Source organism: Salmo salar, chromosome ssa14 (genome assembly GCF_905237065.1).
Source record: "Salmo salar chromosome ssa14, Ssal_v3.1, whole genome shotgun sequence".
In the NCBI taxonomy this organism is placed as follows: domain Eukaryota; kingdom Metazoa; phylum Chordata; class Actinopteri; order Salmoniformes; family Salmonidae; genus Salmo; species Salmo salar.
In genome coordinates this window covers 54,553,134-54,568,837 of record NC_059455.1, presented here as the reverse complement: position 1 = coordinate 54,568,837, position 15,704 = coordinate 54,553,134, and the positions used below count along the sequence as shown (strand labels likewise).

At 44.7% G+C, this 15,704-nt stretch overlaps 1 protein-coding gene across 3 annotated transcripts in view; it reads left to right on the top strand.

Annotated features, from left to right (window-relative positions):
- The window catches only part of LOC106592074 (collectin-12), a 133,729-nt gene extending 119,894 nt beyond the window's left edge, over positions 1-13,835 (top strand). For 2 of the 3 annotated variants that reach the window (XM_045694577.1, XM_045694579.1), the window contains 2 exons: positions 8,266-8,333; positions 10,501-10,974. In XM_045694577.1, coding sequence (XP_045550533.1) covers positions 8,266-8,285 — 20 coding nt within the window. In that variant the 3' untranslated portion in view covers positions 8,286-8,333; positions 10,501-10,974. Of the gene's footprint in view, positions 1-8,265; positions 8,334-10,500; positions 10,975-12,884 lie in introns of those variants that run through there. The other variant, XM_045694578.1, reaches the window with a different exon arrangement.
- Positions 13,836-15,704: the final 1,869 nt, after the last annotated feature.

The following is a 15,704-nucleotide window of genomic DNA, read 5'->3' as shown; positions in this document are numbered from 1 at the left end:
TCCCTCTCTGTTAGCTTGCAGTAATGCTAAGCTATTGCTACTTGGTTCAGGAGTATCACTTCCAAGCACCAAAATAGGGTCCTCTCACAATGGAAAGGGTGGGTTTTCTAGTGACGTCTCACCTTAACCCCATTCAGCATATTCTGCTAGCGTTTATGTTGACCGGAGCGACACGGTACTTAAATACAGATACGGATACGGTCTGCCCACACTGTCTTAGTGCGGTAGGCGAATTATTCGGCTCGGTCACCGGACAGTTATCTTCTAATTTCTAACCTTACTCTAGAAGTTAATATTGACCGACAGAAATTGTACCGTTTGGCCTAACGGACTAAATCTGGAATTTATCCCTCACTGCTATCGACATAAGACCGGAGCAGCTCTATATAGCTTCTCCCAATGGAAAATACACACAATCACCTTTTGTATAGATAGCAGGCTGTTTGTACAATTCTGTTTGCACAATTGATATATAGAATTTCACAGCAAAGTCCAATTCTATCTTAGATTCCTCGCACGGGGGCTCCATAATGTATTATCAAAATGACCCAACGTGCGTTTTAGTTTTAGAGTCCTCACAGGGGGCACCATATATGTCGTGTCTTTGGGCCACGATTAAACTAAAGACGTTTATCAATTAACTCCCTGTAATTATTATCACGCGATTAACCTCTCTAGGCTAGGCGGGACGAATTCGTCCCACCTACGTAACAGCCACTGCTATCCTGTGGCGCGATTTTCAAAACCTTAAAAATCCTATTACTTCAATTTCTCAAACATATGACTATTTTACAGCCATTTAAAGACAAGACTCTCGTTAATCTAACCACACTGTCCGATTTCAAAAAGGCTTTACAACGAAAGCAAAACATTAGATTATGTCAGCAGAGTACCAAGCCAGAAATAATCAGACACCCATTTTTCAAGCCAGCATATAATGTCACCAAAACCCAGAAGACAGCTAAATGCAGCACTCACCTTTGATGATCTTCATCAGATGACAACCCTAGGACATTATGTTATACAATACATGCATGTTTTGTTCAATCAAGTTCATATTTATATCAAAAACCAGCTTTTTACATTAGCATGTGACGTTCAGAACTAGCATACCCCCCGCAAACTTCCGGGGAATTCGCTAACATTTTACTAAATTACTCACGATAAACGTTCACAAAAAGCATAACAATTATTTTAAGAATTATAGATACAGACCTCCTCTATGCACTCGATATGTCCGATTTTAAAATAGCTTTTGGTGAAAGCACATTTTGCAATATTCTAAGTACATAGCCCAGGCATCACGGGCTCGCTATTTAGACACCCGGCAAGTTTAGCACTCACCATAATCATATTTACTATTATAAAAGTTTCATTACCTTTTGTTGTCTTCGTCAGAATACACACCCAGGACTGCTACTTCAATAACAAACGTTGGTTTGGTCCAAAATAATCCATCGTTATATCCGAATAGCGGCGTTTTGTTCGTGCGTTCCAGACACTATCCGAAGTAGTAAAGAAGTGTCACGCGCATGGCGCAATTCGTGACAATAAAATTCTAAGTATTCCATTACCGTACTTCGAAGCATGTCAACCGCTGTTTAAAATCAATTTTTACGACATTTTTCTCGTAGAAAAGCGATAATATTCCGACAGGGAATCTCCTTTTCGGCAAACAGAGGAAAAAAATCCCAAAGGCGGGGCGGTCGGGGTCACGCGCATAAGCCAGTGTCCCTTGATCGGCCACTTGAGAAAGGCGATAATGTGTTTCAGCCTGGGGCTGGAATGACGACATTCTGTTTTTTCCCGGGCTCTGAGCGCCTATGGACGACGTGGGAAGTGTCACGTTAGAGCAGAGATCCTTAGTAAATGATAGAGATGGAAAAGAAGTTCAACAAATGGTCAGACAGGCCACTTCCTGTAAAGGAATCTCTCAGGTTTTGACCTGCCATTTGAGTTCTGTTATACTCACAGACACCATTCAAACAGTTTTAGAAAATGTAGGGTGTTTTCTATCCATATGTAATAAGTATATGCATATTCTAGTTACTGGGTAGGAGTGGTAACTAGATTAAATCGGGTATGTTTTTTATCCAGCCGTGTCAATGCTGCCCCCTAGCCCTAACAGGTTAAACTGATTAATCGTTTAATTGTAATTAACTAGGAGATCGGGGCACCAAGGAAAATATTCAGATTACAAAGTTATAATTTTCCTAATATAACTTTCCTATATTATAACATTATATATTATATTATATTAAAGTATAGGCCGATTATCTTCTGGTTTAAATGGTGTATTTTACCTCGCGTCCAGTCTCATTCCAAACGTCGTATATTGTTGTATCTGCACGAATCCAGCCTTTACTAAAGTCATCCATACATCAATTGTCTTAAAATCATTTATTTACTAAACTAAGTAATTCACAGAAAGCATACAAACAGTAATTATCGTCACAAAGAATTGGTAGAGTAATGTGCCCTAGTGGGCTAAACAGGCATGGCGGGTGTCTTGTTAAACAAAGGGTCATAAAGGGCAGCTGAGGAGGCACACAGAGTTCATTAATATTAACAATTGATATGCTAAGCCTTTGCACATGAACGCTCACTCATTCGGGAACAATTGCAATCAATATATATTTACGCTCAGTGTGTCGTCGGGATCCTTGTTGGAGAGTCGTTCTGTTGGAGAGTTCTCTCTCTCTCTCGGTTAGATTGGATCTTTCAAAGCGGCATTCATTAATGTCGTTATAGAATGGATGTTTCGTTGGTCTTTGCGTTCAATGATATAATTTACTTAGCTGCAGACTAATAATTAATATCAAAGACTTGTTCTTATTCTGTCGGTATCGGTAGTCTAAAAGTTAACCTGTTGGGTCTAGGGGGCAGCATTTGCACGTCTGGATAAAAAAAATGTACCCGATTTAATCTGGTTACTAATCCTACCCAGTAACTAGAATATGCATATACTTATTATATATGGATAGAAAACACTCTAAAGTTTCCAAAACTGTTTGAATGGTGTCTGTGAGTATAACAGAACTCATTTGGCAGGCAAAACCCTGAGACATTTTCTGACAGGAAGTGGATACCTGATGTGTTGTATTGACTTTAAAGCTATCCCATTGAAAGACACAGGGGTTTAGGAATATTTTGGCACTTCCTATTGCTTCCACTAGATGTCACCAGCCTTTACAAAGTGTTTTGAGTCTTCTGGAGGGAGATCTGACCGAACAAGAGCCATGGAACGGTGATGTCCCATTAGACACCTGGCGCGCTACTTCATGTTGGGTACCCTCGTTCCAATACGTTATAAAAGGCTATGCATTCGTCCACCTTGAATATTATTCATGTTCTGGTTAAAAAGGCCCTAATGATTTATGCTATACAACGTTTGACATGTTTGAACGAACGGAAATATATTTTTTCCCCTCGTTCATGACGAGAAGTCCGGCTGGCTTACATCATGTGCTAACGAGACGGAGATTTTTGGACATAAATGATGAGCTTTTTTGAACAAAACTACATTCGTTATGGACCTGTGATACCTGGAAGTGACATCTGATGAAGAGAATCAAAGGTAATGGATTATTTACATAGTATTTTCGATTTTAGATCTCCCCAACATGACGTCTAGTCTGTATCGCACGCGTATTTTTCTGGGCACAGTGCTCAGATTATTGCAAAGTGTGATTTCCCAGTAAGGTTATTTTTAAATCTGGCAAGTTGATTGCGTTCAAAAGATGTAAATCTATAATTCTTTAAATGACAATATAATATTTTAACAATGTTTTCTAATTTTAATTATTTAATTTCTGACGCTGACTTGACTGCCGGTTATTGGAGGGAAACGATTTCCTCAACATCAATGCCATAGTAAAACGCTGTTTTTGTATATAAATATGAACTTGATAGAACTAAAAATGCATGCATTGTCTAACATAATGTCCTAGGAGTGTCATCTGATGGAGATTGTAAAAGGTTAGTGTATCATTTTAGCTGGTTTTATGGTTTTGGTGACCCTGTCTTTGACTTGACAAAACATTACACACAACTCTTGTAAATGTACTGTCCTAACATACTCTAAATTTATGCTTTCGCCGTAAAACCTTTTTGAAATCGTAAAACGTGGTTAGATTAAGGAGATGTTTATCTTTCAAATGGTGTAACATAGTTGTATTTTTGAAAAATTTGAATTTTGACATTTATTTGGATTCAAATTTGCCGCTCTTGAAATGCACCTGCTGTTGATGGAGTGCACCACAGGTGGCACGCTAGCGTCCCACCTAGCCCCAAGAGGTTAACTTTCAGTAGAGGAATTGGGTGGTCAAACTTTGGCTCTCTCTTCTGAGGTAAGCTGGTCTAAAGAAATAACTTCTAGGTGGGGTTATATACGTGAACATTGAACAGGCTTGTCACATGACGCCTTGTCCATGTCCTGGGGGGTGCGTGCCGATGACTGAGCTAAGCTTGGTACAGAAATACAATTCTATCACATTAACATCAGTACATAGCATCTCAATGTATTACAAATAGGTTTATCCTTATTAATACATTTTATACCACCATTTGGATGCAAGTCCCATAGCTGAGGCTATTATATAAACAGTTTTATGGTAATATGGCTATATTGTCTCTTCTGAGTATCACAAAATTGTACCAAGCGGACCAGTTCGTAGCTGGATTCTTCACCAATTTTTTATACCTTCTCCAGAACATAAATGTCGTTCGGTTCCCCAATTCTGTGAGTTGGAAGAATTTCCTGTGTCTCTCTATGGGCCATGTGGCAGGAGATTCTCCTTTGGAATTTTACCACGCCTTCACACAGGGCCTGGGTGGGGGGAGATAGGTTGGGGGATGGTGCAAGGGGGAGGGGTTCAACTGTCCTCCCTGTACTCAAAGAGGGCAACATCATGACACCCCATAGTAACAGCTTAGTAGGTTTTCAGTAACTTCAAAATAACCTCTTAGTAACCTCTTAGTAACCTCTAGTAACCTCCTAGTAGCCTCCAAGTAGCCTCCTAGTAACCCCTAGTAACCCCCTAGTAACCCCCTAGTAGCGTCCTAGTAACCTCCTATTAGCCTCCTAGTAACCTCCTAGTAGCCTGCTAGTAACCCCCTAGTAACCCCTAGTAACCCCCTAGTAACCTCCTAGTAGCCTCCTAGTAACCTCTTAGTAACCCCTAGTAACCTATTAGTAACCCCTAGTAGCCTCCTAGTAGCCTCCTAGTAGCCTCTTAGTAACCCCCTAGTAACCTCCTAGTAGCCTCCTAGTAGCCTCTTAGTAACCTCCTAGTAACTCCTAGTAACCCCCTAGTAACCTCCTAGTAGCCTCCTAGTAGCCTCTTAGTAACCTCCTAGTAACTCCTAGTAACCCCCTAGTAACCTCCTAGTAACCTCCTAGTAGCCTCTTAGTAACCTCCTAGTAGCCTTTTAATAACCTCCTAGTAGTCTCTTAGTAACCTCCTAGTAACCTCCTAGTAGCCTCCTAGTAGCCTCCTAGTAACCTCCTAGTAACCCCTAGTAGCCTCCTAATAGCCTCCTAGTAGCATCCTAGTAGCCTCCAAGTAGCCTCCTAGTAACCTCTTAGTAACCCCTAGTAACCTCCTATTATCCTCTTAGTAACCTCTTAGTAACCTCTTAGTTATCCCTAGTAACCCCTAGTAACCTCCTAGTAGCCTCCTAGTAGCCTCTTAGTAACCTCCTAGTAACCTCTTAGTAACCCCTAGTAACCTCCTAGTAGCCTCCTAGTAACCTCCTAGTAACCCCCTAGTAACCTCCTAGTAACCTCCTAGTAGCCTCCTAGTAGCCTCCTAGTAGCCTCTTAGTAACCTCCTAGTAACCTCCTTGTAACCTCCTTGTAACCTCTTAGTAACCCCTAGTAACCCCTAGTAGCCTCCTAGTAACCTCCTAGTAACCTCCTAGTAGCCTCCTAGTAACCTCCTAGTAACCTCTTAGTAACCCCATAGTAACAGCTTAGTAGGCTTTCAGTAAATTCATAGTAACCTCCTAGTAGCCTCCTAGTAACCTCCTAGCAACCCCTAGTAACCCCCTAGTAACCTCCTAGTAACCTCTTAGTAACCTCCTAGTAGCCTCCTAGTAGTCTCTTAGTAACCCCCTAGTAACCTCCTAGTAGCCTCCTAGTAGCCTCCTAGTAGCCTCCTAGTAACCCCCTAGTAACCTCCTAGTAACCTCTTAGTAACCTCCTAGTAACCCCTAGTAACCTCCTAGTAGCCTCCTAGTAGCATCCTAGTAGCCTCCTAGTAGCCTCATAGTAACCTCTTAGTAACCCCTAGTAACCTCCTAGTAGCCTCCTAGTAACCTCCTAGTAACCCCTAGTAACCCCCTAGTAACCTCCTAGTAGCCTCCTAGTAACCTCCTATTAGCCTCCTAGTAACCTCCTAGTAGCCTCCTAGTAGCCTCCTAGTAGCCTCCTAGTAACCTCTTAGTAACCCCATAGTAACAGCTTAGTAGGCTTTCAGTAACTTCATAGTAACCTCTTAGTAGCCTCCTAGTAGCCTCCTAGTAACCTCCTAGTAACCTCCTAGTAGCCTCCTAGTAACCCCTAGTAACCCCCTAGTAACCTCCTAGTAACCTCCTAGTAGCCTCCTAGTAACCTCCTATTAGCCTCTTAGTAATCTCCTAGTAACCTCTTAGTAACCCCTAGTAGCCTCCTAGTAGCCTCCTAGTAAACTCCTAGTAGCCCCCTAGTAACCTCCTAGTTAGCTCCTATTAACCTCTTAGTAACCCCTAGTAGCCTCCTAGTAGCCTCCTAGTAACCTCCTAGTAACCTCCTAGTAGCCCCCTAGTAACATCTTAGTAACCCCTAGTAACCCCTAGTTATCTCCTAGTAGCCTCCTAGTAGCCTCCTAGTAACCTCCAAGTAGCCCCCTAGTAACATCCTGGTAACATCTTAGTAACCCCTAGTAACCACTAGTAAACTCCTAGTAGCCTCCTAGTAGCCTCCTAGTAACCCCTAGTAACCTCCTAGTAGCCCCCTAGTAACCTCCTAGTAACATCTTAGTAACCCCTAGTAACCCGTAGTAACCTCCTAGTCACCTCCTAGTAACCTCCTAGTAGCCCCCTAGTAACCTCCAAGTAGCCCCCTAGTAACCTCCTAGTAGCCCCCTAGTAAACTCCTAGTAGCCTCCTAGTAACCCCTAGTAACCTCCTAGTAGCCCCCTAGTAACCTCCTAGTAACATCTTAGTAACCCCCTAGTAACCTCCTAGTAGCCCCCTAGTAACCTCCTAGTAACCTCCTAGTAGCCCCCTAGTAACCTCCTAGTAGCCCCTAGTAACCTCCTAGTAGCCTCCTAGTAACCCCTAGTAACCCCTAGTTACCTCCTAGTAACCTCCTAGTAGCCTCCTAGTAACCCCTAGTAACCTCCTAGTAGCCCCCTAGTAACCTCCTAGTAGCCCCCTAGTAACCTCCTAGTAGCCCCCTAGTAACCTCCTAGTAGCCCCCTAGTAGGCGGCAGGTAGCCTAGTGGTCACAGCATTGGGCCAGTAACCGAAAGTCGACAAGGTGAAAAATTTGTTGAGGTGCCATTGAGCAAGGTACTCTAACTTGCTCCAGGGGCACCCCAACTCCAGAACAGACTATGGGAGGCGCACAGTACTACATAGAACCATGACTACATGGAACTCTATTCCACATCAAGTAACTGATACAAGCAGTAAAATTTGATTTAAATAAACAGATAAAAATACACCATATGGAACAGCGGGGACTGTGAAGCAACACAAACGTAGGCACAGACTCATGCATACAAACACACAATAACATACGCACTATATACACACGTACACATGGATGTTGTGTACGTGTACCTGCTCTACTATATGTGATAGTAGAGCAGGGACCTGAGCACACACTTAATATGTTGTGAAATCTGTTATGAATGTATTGTAATGTTTTAAAAAAAAGTAGAACTGCGTTAATTTTGCTGGACCCCAGGAAGAGTAGGAACTAATGGGGATCCATAATAAATACAAAAATACAAATACAAATACTAATATGGTTGACCTTGTAAAACAACACATCACCCTGCACCAATGTGGTGTTTGTGGCAATAAAACATTTTTATTACCTCTTAGTAACCCCCTAGTAACCCCTTAGTAACCCCTTAGTAACCCCCTAGTAACCCCTTAGTAACCCCCTATTAACACCTTATTAAACCCCTTATTAAACCCCTTATTAACCCCTTAGTAACCCCTTAGTAACCCCCTAGTAACCCTTTAACTATGTTTATATCTGTGTCTCTGCAGTGAAAAGTCCAGGTTTATAACATCTGCTGGTGAGAAGAACACATGGTGAAGGACCTGAGGAAACTGAGGTAATGTGTCATTACCATCTGGCCATGGTGCCTGGGATCTGGGACTGGGACTAGTATCACCATGGTGCCTGGTACCTGGGACTGGGACTGGTGTCACTGTTATACCTGGACCTGTAGCTCTGGGACTGGTGTCACTGTAATACTTGTACCTGTAGCTCTGGGACTGGTGTCACTGTTATACCTGGACCTGTAGCTCTGGGACTGGTGTCACTGTTAAACCTGGACCTGTAGCTCTGGGGCTAGTATCACTGTTATACCTGGACCTGTAGCTCTGGGACTGGTATCACCATAGTGCCTGGACCTGTAGGTCTGGGACTGGTGTCACTGTTATACCTGGACCTGTAGCTCTGGGACTGGTGTCACTGTTATACCTAGACGTGTAGCTCTGGGACTAGTGTCACTGTTATACCTGGACCTGTAGCCCTGGGACTGCTATCACCATAGTGCCTGGACCTGTAGCTCTGGGACTGGTGACACTGTTAAACCTGAACCTGTAGCTCTGGGACTAGTGTCACTGTTATACCTGGACCTGTAGCTCTGGGACTAGTATCACCATGGTGCCTGGACCTGTAGCTCTGGGACTGGTGTCACTTTTATACCTGGACCTGTAGCTCTGGGACTGGTGTCACTGTTATACCTGGACCTGTAGCTCTAGGACTAGTATCACCATGGTACCTGGACCTGTAGCTCTGGTACTGGTGTCACTGTTATACCTGAACCTGTAGCTCTGGGACTGGTGTCATTGTTATACCTGGACCTGTAGCTCTGGGACTGGTGTCACTGTTATACCTGGACCTGTAGCTCTGGGACTAGCGTCACTGTTATACCTGGACCTGTAGTTCTGGGACTGGTGTCACTGTTATGCCTGGACCTGTAGCTCTGGGACTAGTGTCACTGTTATACCTGGACCTGTAGCTCTGGGACTAGTGTCACTGTTATACCTGGACCTGTAGCTCTGGGACTGGTGTCACTTTTATACCTGGACCTGTAGCTCTGGGACTGGTGACACTGTTATGCCTGGACCTGTAGCTCTGGGACTGGTGTCACTGTTATACCTGGACCTGTAGCTCTGGGACTAGTGTCACTGTTATACCTGGACCTGTAGCTCTGGGACTGGTATCACCATGGTACCTGGACCTGTAGCTCTGGGACTGGTGTCACTGTTATACCTGGACCTGTAGCTCTGGGACTGGTGTCACTGTTATACCTGGACCTGTAGCTCTGGGACTGGTATCACCATGGTACCTGGACCTGTAGCTCTGGGACTGGTGTCACTGTTATACCTGGACCTGTAGCTCTGGGACTAGTGTCACTGTTATACCTGGACCTGTAGTTCTGGGACTGGTGTCACTGTTATACCTGGACCTGTAGCTCTGGGACTGGTGTCACTGTTATACCTGGACCTGTAGCTCTGGGACTGGTATCACCATGGTACCTGGACCTGTAGCTCTGGGACTGGTGTCACTGTTATACCTGGACCTGTAGCTCTGGGACTAGTGTCACTGTTATACCTGGACCTGTAGCTCTGGGACTGGTATCACCATGGTACCTGGACCTGTAGCTCTGGGACTGGTGTCACTGTTATACCTGGACCTGTAGCTCTGGGACTGGTGTCACTGTTATACCTGGACCTGTAGCTCTGGGACTAGTATCACCATGGTGCCTGGAACTGTAGCTCTGGGACTGGTATCACCATGGTACCTGGACCTGTAGCTCTGGGACTGGTGTCACTGTTATACCTGGACCTGAGCTCTGGGACTGGTGTTACTGTTATACCTGGACCTGTAGCTCTGGGACTAGTATCACCATGGTGCCTGGACCTGTAGCTCTGGGACTTGTGTCACTGTTATACCTGGACCTGTAGCTCTGGGACTGGTGTCACTGTTATACCTGGACCTGTAGCTCTGGGACTGGGACTGGTGTCACTGTTATACCTGGACCTGTAGCTCTGGGACTGGGACTGGTGTCACTGTTATACCTGAACCTGTAGCTCTGGGACTGGTGTCACTGTTATACCTGGACCTGTAGCTCTGGGACTGGTGTCACTGGTCAAAAGGCAATTGTACTGCAGTCAGAGAAAATATTCAATCCATAATTTAGTCTTTCCCTGTTTGTACCAATCACACTGATCACAGATTGTATTTTCCTTTCACTTTTACATTTACAGTCATTTGGCAGACGCTCTTATCCAGAGCGACTTACAGCAGTGAGTTCATACATTTTCTTGTACTGGTCCCCCATGGGAATCGAACCCACAACACTGGCATTGCAAGTGCCATGTTCTACCCACGATGATTTCTGGCACACACTCATTATCCACAATGTAAATAAGTTGCAATTACTTGTTTATTTTATGTTTAGTCCATTTTATTTTAGGATTGGAGATATCTACTCCTTCATATCCATTATCAATATCTACATTATTACTCTAAAAATCTATCAAATCAAAGTGTGATTGATAATATTGTAAAAGACTATTGCTTAATGTGTACAGTTTTAGGAAATTCTTTGTGCTTTTTTCTGAGATGAAAAACATGCCCCCATCTCACACACATTAGACCCAATGTAAATACATTGTTTATTTTATGTATGCTACATTTTATTTTAGGATTGTTTGCAATAAAGTACATTCACAGTTAAAGCAACAGTTTGGTTTATTGGATAGTTCTCTGATTAAAATGAAGGACGGAATGGAAGTCGGCAGACCTGCAACCCTTGGGAGTGTGTGCAGGTTTTGTCATCTGGCCTCCTAGTAACCTCCTAGTAACCTCCTAGTAGCCTCCTAGTAACCCCTAGTAACCCCCTAGTAACCTCCTAGTAACCTCCTAGTAGCCTCCTAGTAACCTCCTATTAGCCTCTTAGTAATCTCCTAGTAACCTCTTAGTAACCCCTAGTAGCCTCCTAGTAGCCTCCTAGTAACCTCCTAGTAGCCCCCTAGTAACCTCCTAGTTAGCTCCTATTAACCTCTTAGTAACCCCTAGTAGCCTCCTAGTAGCCTCCTAGTAACCTCCTAGTAACCTCCTAGTAGCCCCCTAGTAACATCTTAGTAACCCCTAGTAACCCCTAGTTATCTCCTAGTAGCCTCCTAGTAGCCTCCTAGTAGCCTCCTAGTAACCTCCTAGTAGCCTCCTAGTAACCTCCAAGTAGCCCCCTAGTAACATCCTGGTAACATCTTAGTAACCCCTAGTAACCACTAGTAAACTCCTAGTAGCCTCCTAGTAGCCTCCTAGTAACCCCTAGTAACCTCCTAGTAGCCCCCTAGTAACCTCCTAGTAACATCTTAGTAACCCCTAGTAACCTCCTAGTAACCTCCTAGTCACCTCCTAGTAACCTCCTAGTAGCCCCCTAGTAACCTCCTAGTAGCCCCCTAGTCTCCTCCTAGTAGCCCCCTAGTAACCTCCTAGTAGCCTCCTAGTAACCCCTAGTAACCTCCTAGTAGCCCCCTAGTAACCTCCTAGTAACATCTTAGTAACCCCTTAGTAACCTCCTAGTAGCCCCCTAGTAACCTCCTAGTAACCTCCTAGTAGCCCCCTAGTAACCTCCTAGTAGCCCCTAGTAACCTCCTAGTAGCCTCCTAGTAACCCCTAGTAACCCCTAGTTACCTCCTAGTAACCTCCTAGTAGCCTCCTAGTAACCCCTAGTAACCTCCTAGTAGCCCCCTAGTAACCTCCTAGTAGCCCCCTAGTAACCTTCTAGTAGCCCCCTTGTAACCTCCTAGTAGCCCCCTAGTAGGCGGCAGGTAGCCTAGTGGTCATAGCATTGGGCCAGTAACCGAAAGTCGACAAGGTGAAAAATTTGTTGAGGTGCCATTGAGCAAGGTACTCTAACTTGCTCCAGGGGCACCCCAACTCCAGAACAGACTATGGGAGGCGCACAGTACTACATAGAACCATGACTACATGGAACTCTATTCCACATCAAGTAACTGATACAAGCAGTAAAATTTGATTTAAATAAACAGATAAAAATACACCATATGGAACAGCGGGGACTGTGAAGCAACACAAACGTAGGCACAGACTCATCCATACAAACACACAATAACATACGCACTATATACACACGTACACATGGGTGTTGTGTACGTGTACCTGCTCTACTATATGTGATAGTAGAGCAGGGACCTGAGCACACACTTAATATGTTGTGAAATCTGTTATGAATGTATTGTAATGTTTAAAAAAAAAGTAGAACTGCGTTAATTTTGCTCGACCCCAGGAAGAGTAGGAACTAATGGGGATCCATAATAAATACAAAAATACAAATACAAATACTAATATGGTTGACCTTGTAAAACAACACATCACCCTGCACCAATGTGGTGTTTGTGGCAATAAAACATTTTTATTACCTCTTAGTAACCCCCTAGTAACCCCTTAGTAACCCCTTAGTAACCCCTTAGTAACCCCCTAGTAACCCCTTAGTAACCCCCTATTAACACCTTATTAAACCCCTTATTAAACCCCTTATTAACCCCTTAGTAACCCCTTAGTAACCCCTTAGTAACCCCCTAGTAACCCTTTAACTATGTTTATATCTGTGTCTCTGCAGTGAAAAGTCCAGGTTTATAACATCTGCTGGTGAGAAGAACACATGGTGAAGGACCTGAGGAAACTGAGATAATGTGTCATTACCATCTGGCCATGGTGCCTGGTATCTGGGACTGGGACTAGTATCACCATGGTGCCTGGAACCTGGGACTGGGACTGGTGTCACTGTTATACCTGGACCTGTAGCTCTGGGACTGGTGTCACTGTAATACTTGTACCTGTAGCTCTGGGACTGGTGTCACTGTTATACCTGGACCTGTAGCTCTGGGACTGGTGTCACTGTTATACCTGGACCTGTAGCTCTGGGACTGGTGTCACTGTTATACCTAGACCTGTAGCTCTGGGACTGGTGTCACTTTTATACCTGGACCTGTAGCTCTGGGACTGGTGTCACTGTTATGCCTGGACCTGTAGCTCTGGGACTAGTGTCACTGTTATACCTGGACCTGTAGCTCTGGGACTGGTGTCACTGTTATACCTGGACCTGTAGCTCTGGGACTGGTGTCACTGTTATACCTGGACCTGTAGCTCTGGGACTGGTATCACCATGGTACCTGGACCTGTAGCTCTGGGACTGGTGTCACTGTTATACCTGGACCTGTAGCTCTGGGACTAGTGTCACTGTTATACCTGGACCTGTAGCTCTGGGACTGGTGTCACTGTTATACCTGGACCTGTAGCTCTGGGACTGGTGTCACTGTTATACCTGGACCTGTAGCTCTGGGACTGGTATCACCATGGTACCTGGACCTGTAGCTCTGGGACTGGTGTCACTGTTATACCTGGACCTGTAGCTCTGGGACTAGTGTCACTGTTATACCTGGACCTGTAGCTCTGGGACTGGTATCACCATGGTACCTGGACCTGTAGCTCTGGGACTTGTGTCACTGTTATACCTGGACCTGTAGCTCTGGGACTGGTGTCACTGTTATACCTGGACCTGTAGCTCTGGGACTAGTATCACCATGGTGCCTGGACCTGTAGCTCTGGGACTGGTACTGGTTCACCATGGTACCTGAACCTGTAGCTCTGGGACTGGTGTCACTGTTATACCTGGACCTGAGCTCTGGGACTGGTGTTACTGTTATACCTGGACCTGTAGCTCTGGGACTAGTATCACCATGGTGCCTGGACCTGTAGCTCTGGGACTTGTGTCACTGTTATACCTGGACCTGTAGCTCTGGGACTGGTGTCACTGTTATACCTGGACCTGTAGCTCTGGGACTGGGACTGGTGTCACTGTTATACCTGGACCTGTAGCTCTGGGACTGGGACTGGTGTCACTGTTATACCTGAACCTGTAGCTCTGGGACTGGTGTCACTGTTATACCTGGACCTGTAGCTCTGGGACTGGTGTCACTGGTCAAAAGGCAATTGTACTGCAGTCAGAGAAAATATTCAATCCATAATTTAGTCTTTCCCTGTTTGTACCAATCACACTGATCACAGATTGTATTTTCCTTTCACTTTTACATTTACAGTCATTTGGCAGACGCTCTTATCCAGAGCGACTTACAGCAGTGAGTTCATACATTTTCTTGTACTGGTCCCCCATGGGAATCGAACCCACAACACTGGCATTGCAAGTGCCATGTTCTACCCACGATGATTTCTGGCACACACTCATTATCCACAATGTAAATAAGTTGCAATTACTTGTTTATTTTATGTTTAGTCCATTTTATTTTAGGATTGGAGATATCTACTCCTTCATATCCATTATCAATATCTACATTATTACTCTAAAAATCTATCAAATCAAAGTGTGATTGATAATATTGTAAAAGACTATTGCTTAATGTGTACAGTTTTAGGAAATTCTTTGTGCTTTTTTCTGAGATGAAAAACATGCCCCCATCTCACACACATTAGACCCAATGTAAATACATTGTTTATTTTATGTATGCTACATTTTATTTTAGGATTGTTTGCAATAAAGTACATTCACAGTTAAAGCAACAGTTTGGTTTATTGGATAGTTCTCTGATTAAAATGAAGGACGGAATGGAAGTCGGCAGACCTGCAACCCTTGGGAGTGTGTGCAGGTTTTGTCATCTGGAGCTGAAAAATAGAGAGATGGGGAGGGAGAGGGAGGGAGGGGAGGGAGAGAGGGAGGGAGGGGAGGAAGAGAGGGAGGGAGAGGGAGGGGAAGAGGAAGAGGGAGGGGAGGGAAGGGAAGGGAAGGGAGGGAGGAGGGAGGAGGGAGGGAGGGAGGGAGGGAGGGAGGGAGGGAGGGAGGGAGGGAGGGAGGGAGGGAGGGAGGGAGGGAGGGAGGGAGGAGGGAGGGAGGGAGGGAGGGAGGGAGAGAGGGAGGGAGGGGGAGGAAGAGAGGGAGGGGAGGGAGGGGAGGAAGAGAGGGAGGGAGAGAGGGAGGGAAGAGAGGGAGGGAGGGGAGGGAGGAAGAGAGGGAGGGGAGGGAGAGAGGGAGGGGAGGGGAGGGGAGGGAGGGGAGGGAGAGAGGGAGGGTGGGAGGGGAGGAAGAGAGGGAGGGAGAGAGGGAGGGGAGGGAGGGGAGGGAAAGTGCAGTTTAAAGGTTCATCATTAATAACTGAAGACAAAGACGAAGAGATGAGGAAAGATGGGGAGGAAGAGTGCAGTTTAAAAGTCTTTCATTAATAACTGACACAATTCTATAATTAATACATAGAATAATAATACATAAGAGTGACCAATAGTTACTGTTTTGTGATTGTTTAGTAATAGTTACTGTATTGTGATTGATTAGTGTTTTATTTACTCAATCTTAGTGCTCCAACGAGGAATCGAACCGTGTCTCAAAAGCAGCAGAAAAGGTCAAATAAGGTCACCAAAATGTCTGTTA